Source organism: Penicillium samsonianum, assembly GCF_028829775.1.
Source record: "Penicillium samsonianum strain IBT 33392 chromosome Unknown utg000004l_segment0_segment0, whole genome shotgun sequence".
NCBI lineage: Eukaryota > Fungi > Ascomycota > Eurotiomycetes > Eurotiales > Aspergillaceae > Penicillium > Penicillium samsonianum.
The window spans coordinates 3,708,045-3,725,010 of record NW_026643262.1 but is presented as its reverse complement, the minus strand read 5'-3'; the positions used below and the strand labels follow the sequence as shown (position 1 = coordinate 3,725,010).

Here is a 16,966-nt window from a genome sequence, read left to right as displayed (position 1 = left end):
AATTCTCATTCAAATGAACAGTGAATAGTTGGGCCCAGCTTACTTTTGGGTTACCGCGACTGTAGTAAAATTTAATAATACACTCTGCGAAGTACTCTATAGATACAATAGATAGCTTTTGGGTGACGCGCTCATGGCTTTTGATGTTGTGATGGGTCTTCATGTAAATTTTATTATTCCAACGGTTCGAGTCTAACTGGTGCAAATGTCAGCAAGCGTGATATGCAGATGCAAGGACCATTCAAGTGTGCTATAAATTTAATGAAGTTAGTTAAGGAAAGCCAGAGCATTTGTTAGTAAAGAAAAACGAGGCTACAATGCCGCGAGAGTAGCCTGCTGCATAGACCTGTTTTCGCCTGGCCATTCTTTCCTCCCGTATCCTGGATCAACAGTGATATTTCCCACCTGTGGATTTATGGCGGCTGAAGCGGGAACACATCTGGTTCTAGACCTGAATAGATGCATCCTGGCGAGTGATCCTGCAGAAATGAATGATACTAACCGGATTTGGATCCAAGCAATGCTTGGATCCAAATCCGGTTAGTATCATTCAGCACAAGGGAACATTCCAAGCAGCAATAGGGGATTGTAAGACACTGACACCCATCTCATCTGGGGTTATAGATTGCTTAAACTTACAATTTCTTTGATTTCGAAGCAAGGACTGGTGACTTGTTAATCCTATGTACGCTGCCAGTCGTGGCAAATTTGTCAGTCGTGGACATTCTGATAGGAGAACGGCGCCGTAAACGATATAATGGAGTGGCTCATATGGAACAGAATGAAGTCCAAGGTTAATGAAGGTGGGCGACGGGGCTTTCAAATGTGATCAGCTTGCAGCTCTGGGGAGGCTACGTCGCACGGACCCCGCCTCGAGCCATCCTTGCCTATACCCCTCTCTCGATGATTCTGAATCTCGTAACTCTCCAATCCCCAGAATCATTTCATTGTGTCTACTCTACGCCACTCATGAATTCTGAACGCATGTTTCAATGTCAAGGTGATGATCTCACATATATAAGACACCTTGAATTACGAGTTATCAGTCTAGAGAGCACCCTTCATACGTCTCGTCCAAATTCTCAAACAAATCAGCAAAGAACAAGCGAACAGTCCGGATCGTGCGATGTCTGCAAAAACCACAACTATTATACCAAATGTGGGAGCCAATACAATCCTCCTACCATAACCAGGCACAATAATCGGTCAAGTTCGGGCGAATCCTGCGAGGGGGCATTGCAAGTTGTACTTGAGCAACCGGGCAGAGAAGTGCACCGCCCGAAGAAAGATGCGAGAGATCTATCGAGCCTTTGTCTAAAATTCAAGTCTCTACCCGAATCTGATCATTGCAAAGCTTTATTTTCTTTCAATCAGGTACAACGACAAGAGATCATTCGCGACATGATATGGGGATTGACTCCGTCAAATGACGACTTGTCATACAATCTGCCACCTGCGGAATTCGCTTTCCGCAAGTTTAGCAAATCCATGCAGGGGACGGTATCGGAACTGAGTAATGAAGGAATACAAAACAACAGACCATTAACATGCTTCCGAGAGCTTGTCTTCTGCTCCCTATGTGCAGTTTCAGCCCATATTATGAAGACCGAAACCGTTTACGCTGTTATGCGATTCGTTTTTGGGTCTGACGCCTGCACAGAACGATTCCAAGCGCTGATTCGTGGTTCTAAATGGGCGAACCAATTCATTTACCGCCTATCTAAGACTCAGTGTGGGTTACGTAGCTGGGACATGATCTATACGCGTATGAAACTATGAAACTTACAAAGAATTATGTCAAAAAATCTAACTTTGGAATTTCTTGAAGTTGGTCGCAAAGTCGACTATTTCTGTCGTCACTCAACCGTTGAACCTCCTGTGTTGATATCGAGTCTTAAGAAAGACTTCGACCAAAAGGACTTTCCAGAAACATCAGTTCCATTTGCAATTCCTTCTATCATCCAAAGGATTTACGACTATCACGTACCGTAGGTCGCCTGCTCGGAACGTGGTACCTTGGCTGACCTAGTTGCTATAGACTGGAAACCATTTGTGATGTGCTAGGGTATTCATTTTCAGATTATCAAAAACTTGAGCTCTCTGCTCTTGAACAATTCCTCGTGGGGATTTCCAAAAAACGAAAAGCGAATGAATCAGCCTTTCCCGAAGGTAAAGCGCAACCCTAGAGTTATATATATATTCCCTTATCCCTCCGCTGACGGTTAAAGATGAATGCGATGGAACTTCAACAACTTGGTCAAGCAGTACCGAGCCAACCAATAGCGAGCCAAACGACGCCGGGCCAAACGACACCAGGCCAAACAAGAAACGGAAGAACGGGCCACCCGAAACTTCGTCGAAAAGGCGATGTCGGGATGTATCATCTGGCTCACCAGAAGGTAGGATGCCATCGAAAAGTTTACGTTTTTCCTGGACTGATCTTTATAGGTGATTATTTTGAAACTTTGAATGGATCACATTGGTCAATCCATGCCATACCTACTCCATCGGCACCAGGTTCATGTTCAGATTCTGTAATGGATGGACTTTTCGAGGAGTTCCCAACAAGTACATCCAGTCCGACGGAAGGTTTACTGGACATAGATGCAAATGAAGAGATGGTAGGTTCCAGGGTCGGCTATGCAAACCCTAGCCCCCTGACCAGCAACCACTCTGCACAACAGAGCATACTTCCTCAGTCACATGTTGATCTATTGTTTCATCGGGGGGGGAACATACCTGATACCGCGCTGCCAAGGGATCCACGTAGTCGAACATCAGCTGCGGTAACAATTCCCGATTTCGAATTGGAGACTCGTGCCGATCAACCTTCTACAGCGAACCTTTGTTTCGCGATGAATGGGACGCTAGATCTCGAATCTAATTCATCATCCAACATGGCAACATCATCTGCCAGCACAACTCTCAGACGGACCTTTTCCCCCAATAATATCGCTCAGCAGCAAGGGAGCAAATCTGGGTTATGCAACTTGCAAGTTAATACAGTACACACCGATAGTGAAGAAAGCCATTCTCGAATGGGGCAAATCTACTCGAAGAACCTGTCTTGCAATAGTGGGTGTGAGCCACACGAGTATAAGAATGAACATGTCTCTCACACTCGTCCATCACCACCATCGACTGACTGGCCGCAACAATACGGTTGGGACATTGATGATATACTGCAGCAAGGGCTTCCGGCGAATAATTCTCCACTGCCACCGTCGATTGACTGGTCGCAACAATACGGTTGGGACATTGATGATATACTGCAGCAAGGGCTTCCGGCGAATAATCCTCAACTGCCACCGTCGACTGACTGGTTGCAACAATACGGTTGGGACATTGATGATATACTGCAGCAAGGGCTTCCGGCGAATAATTCTCCACTGCCACCGTCGATTGACTGGTCGCAACAATACGGTTGGGACATTGATGATATACTGCAGCAAGGGCTTCCGGCGAATAATCCTCAACTGCCACCGTCGACTGACTGGTCGCAACAATACGGTTGGGACATTGATGATATACTGCAGCAAGGGCTTCCGGCGAATAATCCTCAACTGCCACCGTCGACTGACTGGTCGCAACAATACGGTTGGGACATTGATGATATACTGCAGCAAGGGCTTCCGGCGAATAATCCTCAACTGCCACCGTCGACTGACTGGTTGCAACAATACGGTTGGGACATTGATGATATACTGCAACAAGGGCTTCCGGCGAATAATTCTCCACTGCCACCGTCGATTGACTGGTCGCAACAATACGGTTGGGACATTGATGATATACTGCAGCAAGGGCTTCCGGCGAATAATCTTCAACCACCGTCGACTAGCTGGTGGCAACAATGCACTTCCAACCTTCTACAGCAGGATCTTTCGCTAAGCAGCCACTCGCCACTACCCTCTTTGGGCTCAGGCCAGGAGGCCGCCACAGCTATCTCGGGTAATTCCCCAGAGACCCGGTACCATTTATTATTTCGTTCTTCACTTGTGTCCAGAGAGGGCAATTCTTCTTGGGACTTGGAAAATAGTCACCACGCCCTTGGATTCTCGGACCCCATCCACCAGAATGCTTCTTATTCCCCGAACAGGAGCCTTTCAGTAATGTGAGACTTTCAGTAATATGAACTATAAAACAGAATAATGATAATATTTGAACCTCCTCGAATCCATTTCTTGCTTGAGCCATGGGTACACATCAGCGAGGCGCAACAACCAGCGTAGTCGTACCCGCACCCACGACTGGGTCAACATTAACTTGTACGAACCATCCTTCCTTCAATAACCACCCGTTCACTTCAATTCCTTTCGGTATTGGAATAAGGTATGCCGAGTTTGGAAGATTTAGTTTTGTAGGATTCTTCCAATACCTTAAGCGTCCTTCCCAGTTCTAGTTGGATTAGTAAAATGGTCTGTCTAGTAACAAATAATATTCGTGCCTACCTCATCAATACCGAGGGCGGTTTTCATACGGGAAATCAACATCAAAAGCGCATCCCCGCCGTACTTCTTATTTCCTTTTTCATCCTCTTCAATTGTTGTGACTTGTGGTAGTAATACTTTGATCTCTTTTCGGATTCCTTCAGCTGCATCGGCTACATCGTCCAGTCGTCGAGGTTCCATCGAGTGCGAAAGAATGGTTCTAGATCGAGCTCCTGAGGTTAAGATCAGTTTAAATCCAATATGGCCGGGAATTTGAAATACCTTGCGAGGGCGGAGGTAAGACTTTGTTGTCTTCACGCTGCGATTAAGAGGGGTAAATAAGTGATTATCACCACGGCTAAGGTTGGGCACTAAATCACATGACACTGTAAAATCAACGTCTATCGGGCCGGTCGTCAGACCAAAAAGCGACGTCATAGCCATTAATTTTTATTGTCCGAGACCCTGTCCAAAATAAAATGCTGTCATCCAATGATATTCAGACTGAGTCCAGTGAAGCGTCAGTTCACGGTCAGTGCGGCAGTCACGCGACTCGTGGGTGATTCTCACTCTGTCATTACTGGCATTGGGGGCGATGTGCCGGTAAAGACAGCATGAAATGATCCGCCTAGGGCATGTGGTGGTCAGTGCATTCTCCAACCAGCCACGAATCACATGAAGAGAAAGATGAAGTGTCACCCAAATATAGTGCTGATTAATCTACCTTCAGGCTAATATACCAATCAATAAACAATACCATTGTGGCAAATAGCCGGAGAATGACAACAGTTGGATAGATCTGCTTCGACCTCCTTGCAACAGCCACACGCATGAAGTAACAAGCAATATTCCGTGTCCCCAGACAATGCACACCCAGTTATTTCTTTACTGCAAGTGAGCCACAGTTTGCTCCGATCCAAGGAGGCGTGCCAGACGCATTCTACAGATTAAAGAAGGTTATTGTGATCTTCTCAAAATTTATCGACGTTTTGAACTACGCAACTTGCTTTTACTAGTCGTTGATCTTGGACACCACACAGGCGAAAAATGGGAGTGGGGTGCTTTGAATGACCTTCCAGCTGAGATTAAAGCCCATTTTCCGCTACTCACTCTCACAACACCGAAAATCAAGAAATACCTGGATCATTGCCTTACCTTTGACGGTTTCGGAGACCGAGTGAGTCAAAAACTTCCAATACATGGATATGGTCGTGGGGATTTGTTCGGGCCACCGCTAGATCGAAGTCACGCCGGTGGTATGAAGTGACGCGGATAACCTCTATTTCGGACTTATAAGTGGATGCCGCTGTTTTGCCTAATTCCATAGTATGCGCCAGGGATTGGTTTCTAGCGCTGTAGTGTAGTGTTGAAATGTTGATTGTGGAGTGCGGACGTTGTTATGTCTTGAAAAGAGAGTAAAAGAAATCAAACGAGATTGTCATTTGGTGTCAGGGTTGTATTGCTGATCAAAATCGTTGAGGTCTCATGATCATTGATTTTGGGCCACGGAGGATAAGCATGGCCTTTGGCAAGAAATCGTAGGCTGTGAGACCCACAACAACAGATATGAAGTGAAGGAGGCATGGCTTTGGTCTTTATACCGCCTACGTTTGCGGTGAGAATCTACAATCACGTGAACCCTTGTGTAAAACTAACCCCTAACCGGCCGTTACATTTAATATAGATGGTACGCCGTCCATAGGAAGGTTTTTTAACGCTTTCACTTCAACCACCATTTTCTTTACCACCATACAGTAAATTGATTAATTAGTTCCAGCCAGCTCGCGAATGATGTTTGATCTTGTCCTTGATCCTTTTCTTGATTCTCCGGACTGACGTTGGGCCAAATGTTCCTTGGTCATAGAGCGCAGCGCCGAGCACATATTTGATCTGGGGAGGATCCAATGATTCTATCCAGCAAATGGCCAATTTCCTAGAAAATTGGTTTTCGATTATAAGCCCTGCCATCGGGATACATACATTCTCCCCAGCTTCGTGGATGATTCGACTGATATTGAGAAGATTCGTGCGTATATCTTGGTTTGGAAGGGGTTTAGTTCGGAACACGTAGTGGTAGTGACAGAAACGCTTCATTATAATGCAATATGGAATAGCTATTGGTATACAAGAAAGACACCGCTTATGTCATACAATGCGTAAACGCTTTGCATCGCCTGGCTCTGTTCGCAACAGAGGTCTCTTTCCTCGTGATCGCTCTGGAGCTGGCCGATATTTCAATGTAGAGCGGTGAAAGTCGATTATTAACGCCCGCCCGAGCTCTTCATTCCAAAGGACGTTATCAAGCCGAAGGTCTTCGTGGACGATTCCCAAGGCTTTGATTTCCTTATTCGATTTGTGAATATGATTGAGAAGTCCCGGCGTCAGCTCCATCGTTGCTGTGCTATCGCCCCCCCAGCCCATGACGAGCATGTGACGAATCTCTCCAGCCCCATGGAGAAAATAAGTTTTTGCCAAGTCAATTGTACCGAGGAAAATAGGCACAGCGGATGCTTGAGCCTTCCGTAAGATTTGATATACCTGCGCTTCGCGGGAGACTTCTTTCCAGAGATCCGACGAAGTCCCTTTTCCAACGACAACATAGCCATATATAGCACAAATGAGTTTAAATGGCGCACCATATGCCCCGCAATTTCCAAGGGGTGTGCATCGGTCAATGTTTTCATCTAGCTGTGCTTTTAGTAAACGCACTAAATCATCTGAGGCGATAGTATGTTTGATGACATCTTGACCCCGACGATGGAGCTCCACGTTCGGACAACCGTCGTCTAGAATACCTCCAGTCTGCAGGCCGAATAGACATCGCTGGGTGCAAAATTGGGCGTCATGGCTTTTAGAATGGCTGCCTTGGTCTTTCCTAGCCCCGCGTTGACGAGCCGCTCTTTGCGCAGAAGGGGACGGTGTGACTTGGCTGAAGCCCCGTTTGCGCCCAGGGGCTTGATTCGAGTCCGAGCCTGATGAGTCTGGCGATTGCGTCCGGTGTCGGATATCTAAGGGTGCACAGCTAGCTCGAGACCTCGTGGGCACTCGGCGACTTACTGTTGGAGACTCTAGTGGAGGCGATGATGGTTGGTAGTCTGTACTCGTTTCTGGACTCACATACTCCGAGTTGGTACTATCGGAATGCGGAGCGATTTGCTGCAAGACTTCCTTAGGGATCTGAGAACGAGCGTGGTCAAAGCTAGTTGTCCATAAAGGAAGCCGCGACCGTGCGGAATTTCTCCATTCCTGATCACGAATAGGGGAACGGAACGCCATTAAGCACAAACATAGAACTCTAGCAATAGATGTCTTCGGCTCTTCGAGACCTTGTTCGTTATTAGGATCACAGAGAAAGTAGTACAATGTGCTAGGATCGTCGTATGGAACGCGGAGAAGGACACGGGCGACCCCATTCGTGACATAGGAGTACTCAAGTCCCTCCTGAATCATCACATGATACTCCTGAACAATGGCGGAGCATACGAGCCGCTCTGCGTTATATTTCAATTTCTCAGCGCGATCTGTAGTGATTTTGTTTGATCTGACCATGCATTTCCACAAATCCATTTCCCTGAGCCCTACGCGAAGGGCCTCGATAGAAAGCTTGTGGGGCGGCTTGTATTCAACCGTAGTGAGGAGGGTGTTGGTTTTGCCATCGACTCGGTGGATACAGAACTGGTCAGGTCGAGGGTGATGTACGCCCGATGGCTGGTTTGCAATTGCTTCGCTACCGCCGTGTGGGTTGAAAGAGTTGGTGTGATTGTCGAACCAGACTCCATCTCCAAGTCCAAACTCATCTCGAGCAGCGTCGATTTTGCATAGCTCTGCAATTATATCACGGACATGATCTTCCACAGCGATTCGCTCGTAGTTCTCGAGGCCCTGTTCACTGCTAATTGGCCGGAGATCGAATCTTCTAGCATCCTCCTTAAGCGCAATCAAGGGTGTGAACAATCTTGCTCGGGCTTCCTCGGTTGGCTGTAGGTAATTGCACACAGAGCTGTAGATCTTTTGTTGTCGAGCTGAACAATCAGTCCACGGTGCTAGTCGCGTGGGACAGTACTTCCCGGTGGGAAGGGGTATGTTCCCTGTAGTCGAGCGAGATGGTGTTTCAACCCTCAACGGCCGGGAGAGTAAGCTGTGGCAGAAGCGTATGAGTTCTATAAATGTTGTTCGTCGGTTGCGCTCCCTCTCCTGCCTCTCTTTGTCCTCGGCAATTTTTTCTCGTTCTTCAGCCTGCTTCCGTCTCTCCTCTTCCTGTCTCCGACGCCCTTCGGCCTGCAAAAATAGTTTCTTGTAATCGGTGGGGCTGTTGTTGGCCATCAAGTTATCGAGAGGAAGAGAGGGATTAGGGATGCCCATCCAGGTGCGACCAGGCTTGACCTAGCTGGCTTATCAGCTGATCAATATTTCGGCGAAACCTTTGTCCGGGCCCGTTGCCAGTCTAGCCAGCCAGCATATCAGTCAGTTGATCAGGACTCGAACGGTGACCTTCAATGTTGCACAAAATAAGGGGCTCATCTGCCTTTTCTGTTCGAATTTTATTGAAGCATATTTAGGGGATAGATATCCTGCAATCATTTATGAAGGTCAACCAGGTGATAAAATGGATGGACAATCTATGAGTGATTGACAATTATATCTAATTTATTGATAATTAAATAACATTGACCTAGTTCTAATGCTTCCTTTCCCTCGATGTTAGACGTGGCTTGATCTTCAATCAGTGGATCTCTTAATGAATTCCCAGATTTTCATGTAATAAACATCCGTTAACAAGATGATTGACTACATCTTGATCTGTTGGCAGGTTTTGGATCCCCCAAATCAACCGTGATATCTCCTCCGGTGTTCCAGAGCGCAGCTTTACAGCCATTCGGTAAAGGGCGACACGGAAGATTAACAACTCGGCGGTATGAGCCTTGCGTCTTCGATCACCAGCTGGATTATAGAAGCACTGGCGAGCTTCGGTCGTACATTTCGTGCACGGGGTCGTACCAGAGCACTACACTGGGTTAGGTCCATCCTCGAATGGAGGAACGATCTTTCTAACCTTAGACTTTCTTTTCTGGCACTCGGTACAGGCCAGAGAAACTCGCCGGTGTTGTTTTGTCGACGAGTCTGTTTCTAGATACCGCATGCTCGATCCCTTTTGCCTAGGCAAGAGCTCGGGCAGAATATTATTCTTCGGCATTTCGGGACTAGATGAGTGGTAGGCGCTTTCCGGATAGAGGTTTAGATCTAAGAGAAGGCTCCGGAAATGGGAGGGAAATCAGTGAGGTCTAGGGATTCAGGGGAACTACTTAGGTTTTATTTATTCTATCAGATCCTTGCTCGCAGTTCTCTTTATTTGCTAGAGATAGAATTATCCATAGCAAACAAAGAACCCAGTCAGGAAACCCACCTCCCGGGACACTCCGCAATCCGATTGGCAGATCACCCCATCAGACGGAAGCATCGCCTGTCATTTACTACATTATGATAAGAACCCATGCTGAAGCGTCCACTTAAGCCGTTGGAAACGAGTCGTTTTATTTTTCGTAGTGTTTGGAATTATTGCAATAGATCACCGAAGATGATAGACGCTTGGGGAAAGAATCTTGAGGTGTTTTGATAAGCGAGCAAAACAAACTACATTAGCTTCAAATGAATATATATAGCCCTATAGAAACAGATAGGAGAAGATGAACTGGAGGTGACAGCACAAGATATTCTATTATCCCAGATCCCATTGACTGAAAGCAGTCTGGATTAAAATAGCTGATAAGTGTTCCGCGTGTCAAACTGCATTAGAGCCGCTAATCTCAATTCCGTAGGAGTTGAGATTCTTGGCATATATTGAGACCATCACCGCATGGAGTATTAAACCTAAGAATACTGAGAGCTGCATACCTTACTCTCATCTCATTACGGCCTACGATTAAGACTACCTGGGGCCGGCAGTTCAATATTACTACGCTGACGCATATCGTGGGCGCGACGCCGATGCTCCGCTCTCGTGCTGCCATTATGGCAGAGTCCCGGCTACCTACATCGGCGTACGAAGCACCAATAACCTTGCGGTTTATCGTATGACCAGCCATATTTGCAGGGATGTGGACTGACACATACCCTGACACAGAGCAGTCGCTATATGATTGCGTATCTGGTGTAGTAAGGCTCATATTTGGCACAGCATCTATTGTAATCTACGTTCCTGCGAGAACAGACCGACCACAATATCGAATTAATGTATGTTCTGCAGCAATTTAATGAAGACTCGTGGCTGGTACACCGTGCCTTGCAAAATCGCCCTACCCCGGGTTACATACGACCTGCCGCAAAATATTGATTACGCCACAATGGGCGACTTTATCTACGAGCAATAAATTAGACCAGAGATAGGTGCGTTCTTTTTGTGTTGGGTGGAGGCAAAGTGCAGGCGGCTTACGCCAATAGCATTTTGTTTCTTGCCGCTCGCTGCTGCGCTTCGTGTCCACCACGAGGCTGAATCATCCCAGTTACTGACGATTTCTCTAATCTAAATTATGCCGCTTTACACCGCAAGATAAATTGAGGGTTTCCTCCTGAACTTGGCAAGGAGATCTTTGCAATGTTTGCAGGGTTGGGCCATAGATACCCATATACCAACCAATCCCCTTTCTTCCTCTCTCTTCCCTCTTTGTAACTTAATATTTTGTATGAAATGCACTCTTTTGCTTGCATGATCTGGCAGGTAATAAAAGTCTTATAAATAAATTGTTGAGTCTCTTGGAAGACAGATGATAGGATGGTAGCTGGTAAAGAAGAGGTTCTCTTTGGAGCATGTGCTTGCACATTTGTGACGTATGCGTTTCGAGAAGTAGCCTGTTATGATCAAAACAACATGCGTGTGAGAAAAAATCAGTACGGGAGGGGAAGGACACGTCAGCGGTTCAGGGGCGTGCAGGATATTCAGGTGCAGAATAGTGGTGTTCAGGGCATTCAGGTGAATGGGCTGAATGGACTGAAGAGTAGGGCGGCAAGAGGGGATTTCCTAACGAATCAAAAAAAACGGGTGAACACCGACATACAACAGTGAGGATTCGCTGGTGGTCACCCACCCAACTACTAACTCACCGGCGTGTGGCTTAAGTACGGCTGAGCGGACGGGAAGCCCTGTTTTCCACACCCTATGGTCGTATGTGGTTGGAATTTCATTAAGTGGAATAATATAGAGAAATTTTAATGTCATATGTACCATGGCTCAGTCGATGTCCACAATTATCCCTAGTTGTATATAGAAAAGTCCTCCGTACGGTTTATGCTGCTTACCACCTTCGTGTGCACCTAGAAGACACCTAAAAAGACACTTCATACACGCGGTTCGGTCAATCTCCATTCGTCTCGACGATGCCGGTATGCACAATGTTCTATATGCAAGAGAGAGTAGGACTGTCACACTTCTTGACTTTGAGGTTGCTGCACAGCTTATGCCTAACACATTCATCCCAACGAGTTACGAGATGAGGAATATATTCAGATCAAGCTCCCTTCTTGAAGGAGAACACGACGATTAGTTCTGACTTGATCATGTTTGCTTGTTTTGATTTTTATTTTTAACCCCGGCTTTTCTTTCTCGTTTGTATTGATACAAGAATTGTCGGCCGCTTAAGCGGCATTTTCATGCCTTTTCCAATCGGTAGTACTTTTATTTGTAGATAGTTCCTATTTAATGGCGTTAGTATTTCGGGTCTCCCCAAGCTTTTTACGAGTCTTGTCACTTTCGGAAAGTCTTTCGACGTATTTCAGATTCGAATTTAGAAAAGTTCGGAGAGGAAAAACAGAAAATATCCTGAAAACCCCGATTGGAGTCAATAAAAGGCGTCACTTGTTCATAGAAGGCGCCGCTTGTTCATGGAAGGCGTCGCTGGGCTTAGATTAACGGGGCTGCGCCCACACCCATCTCCTATCATCTCTTTTGGATAGCCCACTCAACATGTCTACCGCACAATCCCAATTCTCAGGCCCCTTCGATGTGACGGTCGATGATTCTGTGATCCTGACCCAGATTCTGACAAACATTAATTCGTCAAACGTGACTTTGTCCGCCACACCGGGCGCGGGAGAGACCCAGATTGCAGATTATTTGGCAGCATGGTTGGATCATCGCGGAATTGAAAATCATCGGATCGAGACTGTCAAGGGCCGTCCATCAATTGTGGGTGTGGTCAGAGGCTCAGGTGGAGGAAAGTCACTTATGCTCAATGGCCATATCGACACCGTGAGCTTGAACAGCTACGAGCATGAGCCTCTATCGGGCCACATTCTTGAGAAAGATGGTCGCCCCGCTATTTTTGGCAGAGGTGCGTTGGACATGAAGTCAGGTCTTGCCGCCGAAATGGCAGCCCTTGCCTCCATCAAAGCCCGCAAAACCCCCCTCCGTGGAGATGTCATTTTTGCCGCTGTTTCGGATGAAGAAGACGCTTCTCAAGGAACCCAAGACCTCATCGCCGCTGGATGGCGCGCGGACGGGGCGGTCATTCCCGAACCTACCAATCGTATTCTCATCACTGCTCATAAGGGATTTATCTGGGTCGAAGTCGATATTCTAGGGACTGCTGCCCATGGGTCGGACCCAACGACCGGTGTGGATTCAATCCTTCAGACCGGATGGTTTCTCACTGCGCTGGAAAACTACCAAAGTCGCCTACCAGTCGACGACATTATTGGGCCTGCATCTTTGCATTGCGGTCTGATCCATGGCGGCGAAGAACCATCCTCATACCCAGCAAAATGTACCGTGACGGTTGAATTCCGAACCATTCCTGTTCAGACGGACAAGTCTATTCTGCACGATATGAAGAGCATTCTGGCTACAATTGCCAAGGATAAGCCCACTTTTAAGTACGCTGAACCTCGCATCACCTTGTCGCGACCGTCGCAGAAATTGCCTGTCGAGCACCCGCTGGTCCAACAGACCGCTGCTATTGCCACCGATGTCTATGGATATCGTCCTTCCATTGAGAGTATGGCTATCTGGTGTGATGCTGCTCTTCTGGGTGAAGTGGGAATTCCAACCATTGTCATTGGTCAGGCTGGTGAAGGATTGCATGCAAAGGAGGAATGGGTCGATATTGGTAGCATCAACGAGACGGAGCAAATCTTTGTTCGGTTGATTGACGATTGGTGCCAATAAGGCTTGATCTTTATTTCACTGGATACAACAAACAGGGTAAGGTCATCCACTATCTCATCCTGGGGACTTCCTGGCTATGAACTTGCTTGCATACACCAACCTCTTGTTTTCCCAGCACACCACTATCGTGCCGACCCGGCCAACGTTTTATGCTGAAGCATTCGGGCTCAGCACAAAGAATCAAGCTCACATTGAGCCATCGTGGAGTTCAACACTGCTCTTGTCTCCACTCAATGAACACCGTGGGATCTCGAGTTCAATAGGCGATTTATAACATTTGACATCTCATATATTCTAACAGATTCATTCCCTACGTATACATGTGATATTCGAAGACAAAAGCTGTCTGATCCAGGGTGAGCACAAAGTCCAACAATTATATCTATCACATTATCCTCCTATGTACATGTACCGGCTTTTCCTTCGTCCGAAGTGTCCCAGTGATCCACGTTGCCTTCTAAAGCACCCTTTGTAAACGGATCTCTCCTATATTAACGCTGAAGACCGTAGTTCCATCGAGCACATAGTGTCAGACGGCAAATCAGGCGGCCTATTTCTGCCAAACATGCGCCATCTCCGCTCGAATCATTGCCATCAAGACGACCTATCACCATTAACTATCAGTCATGCCTCTAACATCCCATAAATATTCGACATACCAAGCTGAGGTCTACCCCTTGAGCCACCCGAACCCGAAAGACCGAGATATCCCGATTCCGCACAAAACGCTTCTTGATATTGTTCGAATGGACCGAGATCTCCGCAATCGTCACATTGCCAATGTTAACATAGTTCGTCATCCCCATTGCATCGCGCGGTCGCATCTCGACTAGCGCGCCGGAGCTCAAGATTTTCCCGTCAATGGCCGTGTGTTGCGAGGTGAAGAACTTCTTATGGCAAAACTCGGCGATCTTGTTACCACTGGCGTCTTCTACAAACCACCCCATCTTACGCCGTAGGTCAAAGACTGGCCGGCCCGAGACATCCTTCAAAGGTCGTCTCAGCGTCATCGAACTGTAGCCCCCCGGGCCTTCGACGGAAAAGAGCTTCTTGCCGTCATCACGCGCGATCGTGATGTCTTGAAGATGGCGGTCGTGAACCCTTACCCATACGACGGATTCCTGCTCGGTCGTATGGCCTTCGGTTAAACAGACTGGTGAAGGTGGAGCTTGAAGATCTGCATCCATTGTGGCCGAATATAGGTGCCAAGAGAAGTAAAACCAGGTAGACGTTTGTTGTGAGTAGGTGTAAATATTTGAGATGCGACAGGACAAAGGGGGTGGGGACAAATAGTATGAAAGATTTAGAGGAATAGGAGGGTAGCGTCTCTATACACTGACAGCAAGAGACTACAGACTACGCCCCTCTTGAAATGGTGTGTGATGTGGTGTGGTGGGTCTGTTCAGACTGCATATACGCAAAGAAGCTCGGTAGTTGAGGTGTGGCAGCGGAATAGCCGTGAAGGGAGGCGGAAACAGTGCTCACAAGGTTGTTTAATCAGCACGGAACTTGGGGGCCGGGAATATCATGGAACTAAGAAAAGAGTGTGGGGTTCAAATTGCCAGTAAATGTCGCATGTCCTGTCCCTGACTGGTTGGTCCATGAGTGATTCATGAAAAGTTGGCATTGATTGCCGATCCTAGTCCATTTTGCTTGGCATAATATAGGTGTGGATCAGGCTCTCCGCTTAAGTGAACCAAGCCTTTCATGGGGGGCCAGAGGTAAGGATGGGGGCCAATATTATATTGGTCTGGTATTGTATACGGGATAATAATGTTAGTGTGACATAATATCCTTTACACTACCTAGCAGAACAGGCAGCCTAGAATTATACAAGTTAAAGTATAAATGTGCAGTCAAAAACAATCTCTTTATACACGAGAGACAACATAGTATAGAACGAGCTTTTGACGAGTCACAAGATATTCCTTTTATAGTACTAAAGATAGCTATGCTCACTATTATGATTTCCTGACTCTTTGAACTCTGGCCCCCCCTTGGTTCATTGGTAGGCTATTTTCACTCCACATCAAGGACATATAGCGTCACAGAATACTGGGGGCGTTGCCAAAACCAACTAAAACGGGATTATGAGTTTCATGATTTCCTCAGAAAAGTCTCGCATGATCTCATCTTACTCGGTGATTGAGTGATAGTTATGATTAATGCCTCAGTTGGCCCACAGAAAGTATGGAGGCCAGTATCCTTAGTGCCATACGTAGGATATCGTTCGTACTCACACAATAGGAAGCCTGGTACTCTCATTGTAGTATGGACGTAAGGGCCTAGTCCAATTTATATCAACGATCCATGTTGATAAAGTCGTATCTATATACAAAAAGGGGTTGTGGAGAAGCACAGTATTCATGATGAACGGCAAGTACCACGGAGACATCTCTCGCTTCTATATGACCAGATGCACCATCATACGCACAATATGTTACAAGTCAGTAAGATAGTCCCGGCCCCCAACACAAATTCCAGTTTCAAGCAGTGAGGTCAAGGCGGAATCAGGAATGCCGGGGTGGAGTTGACACTGGAGCCCGGAACTTACTATAGAGGCAAAGGAATTAGATAGTAGTACATTGCAATGAAAACACAGCCCCTCGGGGATCTTCATTTCCGATCCTCCTCACGACCAAGAAGGACAATTAGATCCACGGACTAGAGACGTCACGGACCAGAGACGAAGGTATAAAGCTGAGTGACCTCCCAGCCTACCATTGATTTAAAACACTATCTTTCTTCCTCGCTCAAAACTCCTCAATTACTTCCAAAAACTTTCTTACTACCTTCAATATGGTTTCTTTCAAGACTCTCCTCGGCGCTGTCGCCATTGCTGCCTCCGTCCAAAGCGGCTCGGCTGTCTTGGTCACAATCTCCCTTGACGTTGCTCTTGGAACCATCGGCGGTGTTATTGGCGCCGCCGGTGGTGTCACCGGAGGTGTCTCTGCTGCTGTTGCCAACTCCAAGCGAGAGGTGAACCAGTTGGAGGCAGCACCTATCAGCCGTGTTAAGAGACAATCTTACGGCACCAAGTACGACTGGGAGCAATGCCACCAGCAACTCACTACCTCGACCATTGACTTCAACGGCGAGGCACCTGGCAGTAAGTAGTCTCGCCATTGCAATGCTAGAAAGGCCGTTTTTAGCTAACAAATATATTCAGCCGTCGTTGTCAGCGGCATGCCCCCGGCTTGCATGGTCCTTGCCACCGTCATTACTGGCAAGTTCGATCAGGGCAACCCGGTTCCGCTCAGCAACAATGCGGTCCGGTTCACTGGTTTGACCGATGATGATGTCCACCAGATGGAAGACGCTTTGAACACCCACGCTTAGATACAACGGGGTACAGTTTCCCAGTTAGTTATCACTGTGGACA

General features: G+C 47.0%; 6 protein-coding genes across 6 annotated transcripts; 3 read left to right on the top strand and 3 right to left on the bottom strand.

Moving 5' to 3' along the window:
• Window positions 1-942: 942 nt before the first annotated feature.
• On the top strand, window positions 943-4,115 carry N7471_008331 (uncharacterized protein; the record flags this gene model as incomplete). Its single annotated transcript, XM_057281050.1, has 5 exons — window positions 943-1,765; window positions 1,829-1,988; window positions 2,039-2,169; window positions 2,229-2,399; window positions 2,449-4,115. Exons 1-5 carry the CDS (start codon window positions 970-972, stop codon window positions 4,113-4,115), a joined length of 2,925 nt encoding a protein of 974 aa, XP_057135310.1. The 5' UTR covers window positions 943-969.
• An 88-nt stretch (window positions 4,116-4,203) lies between these two features.
• N7471_008330 (uncharacterized protein) lies at window positions 4,204-5,187 on the bottom strand (the record flags this gene model as incomplete). Its single annotated transcript, XM_057281049.1, has 4 exons — window positions 4,204-4,395; window positions 4,449-4,660; window positions 4,710-4,746; window positions 5,185-5,187. The coding sequence occupies 4 exons, from the start codon at window positions 5,185-5,187 to the stop codon at window positions 4,204-4,206; spliced, it is 444 nt and encodes a 147-aa protein (XP_057135309.1).
• A 1,385-nt stretch (window positions 5,188-6,572) lies between these two features.
• Window positions 6,573-8,750, bottom strand: N7471_008329 (uncharacterized protein; the record flags this gene model as incomplete). Its single annotated transcript, XM_057281048.1, has 1 exon — window positions 6,573-8,750. The coding sequence occupies one exon, from the start codon at window positions 8,748-8,750 to the stop codon at window positions 6,573-6,575; it is 2,178 nt and encodes a 725-aa protein (XP_057135308.1).
• Window positions 8,751-12,384: 3,634 nt separating this feature from the next.
• N7471_008328 (putative acetylornithine deacetylase (ArgE)) lies at window positions 12,385-13,584 on the top strand (the record flags this gene model as incomplete). The annotated part of the gene is made up of 1 exon (XM_057281047.1): window positions 12,385-13,584. One exon carries the CDS (start codon window positions 12,385-12,387, stop codon window positions 13,582-13,584), a length of 1,200 nt encoding a protein of 399 aa, XP_057135307.1.
• Window positions 13,585-14,134: 550 nt separating this feature from the next.
• Window positions 14,135-14,771, bottom strand: N7471_008327 (uncharacterized protein; the record flags this gene model as incomplete). The annotated part of the gene is made up of 2 exons (XM_057281046.1): window positions 14,135-14,188; window positions 14,244-14,771. The coding sequence occupies 2 exons, from the start codon at window positions 14,769-14,771 to the stop codon at window positions 14,135-14,137; spliced, it is 582 nt and encodes a 193-aa protein (XP_057135306.1).
• A 1,612-nt stretch (window positions 14,772-16,383) lies between these two features.
• On the top strand, window positions 16,384-16,923 carry N7471_008326 (uncharacterized protein; the record flags this gene model as incomplete). Its single annotated transcript, XM_057281045.1, has 2 exons — window positions 16,384-16,693; window positions 16,754-16,923. 2 exons carry the CDS (start codon window positions 16,384-16,386, stop codon window positions 16,921-16,923), a joined length of 480 nt encoding a protein of 159 aa, XP_057135305.1.
• Window positions 16,924-16,966: the final 43 nt, after the last annotated feature.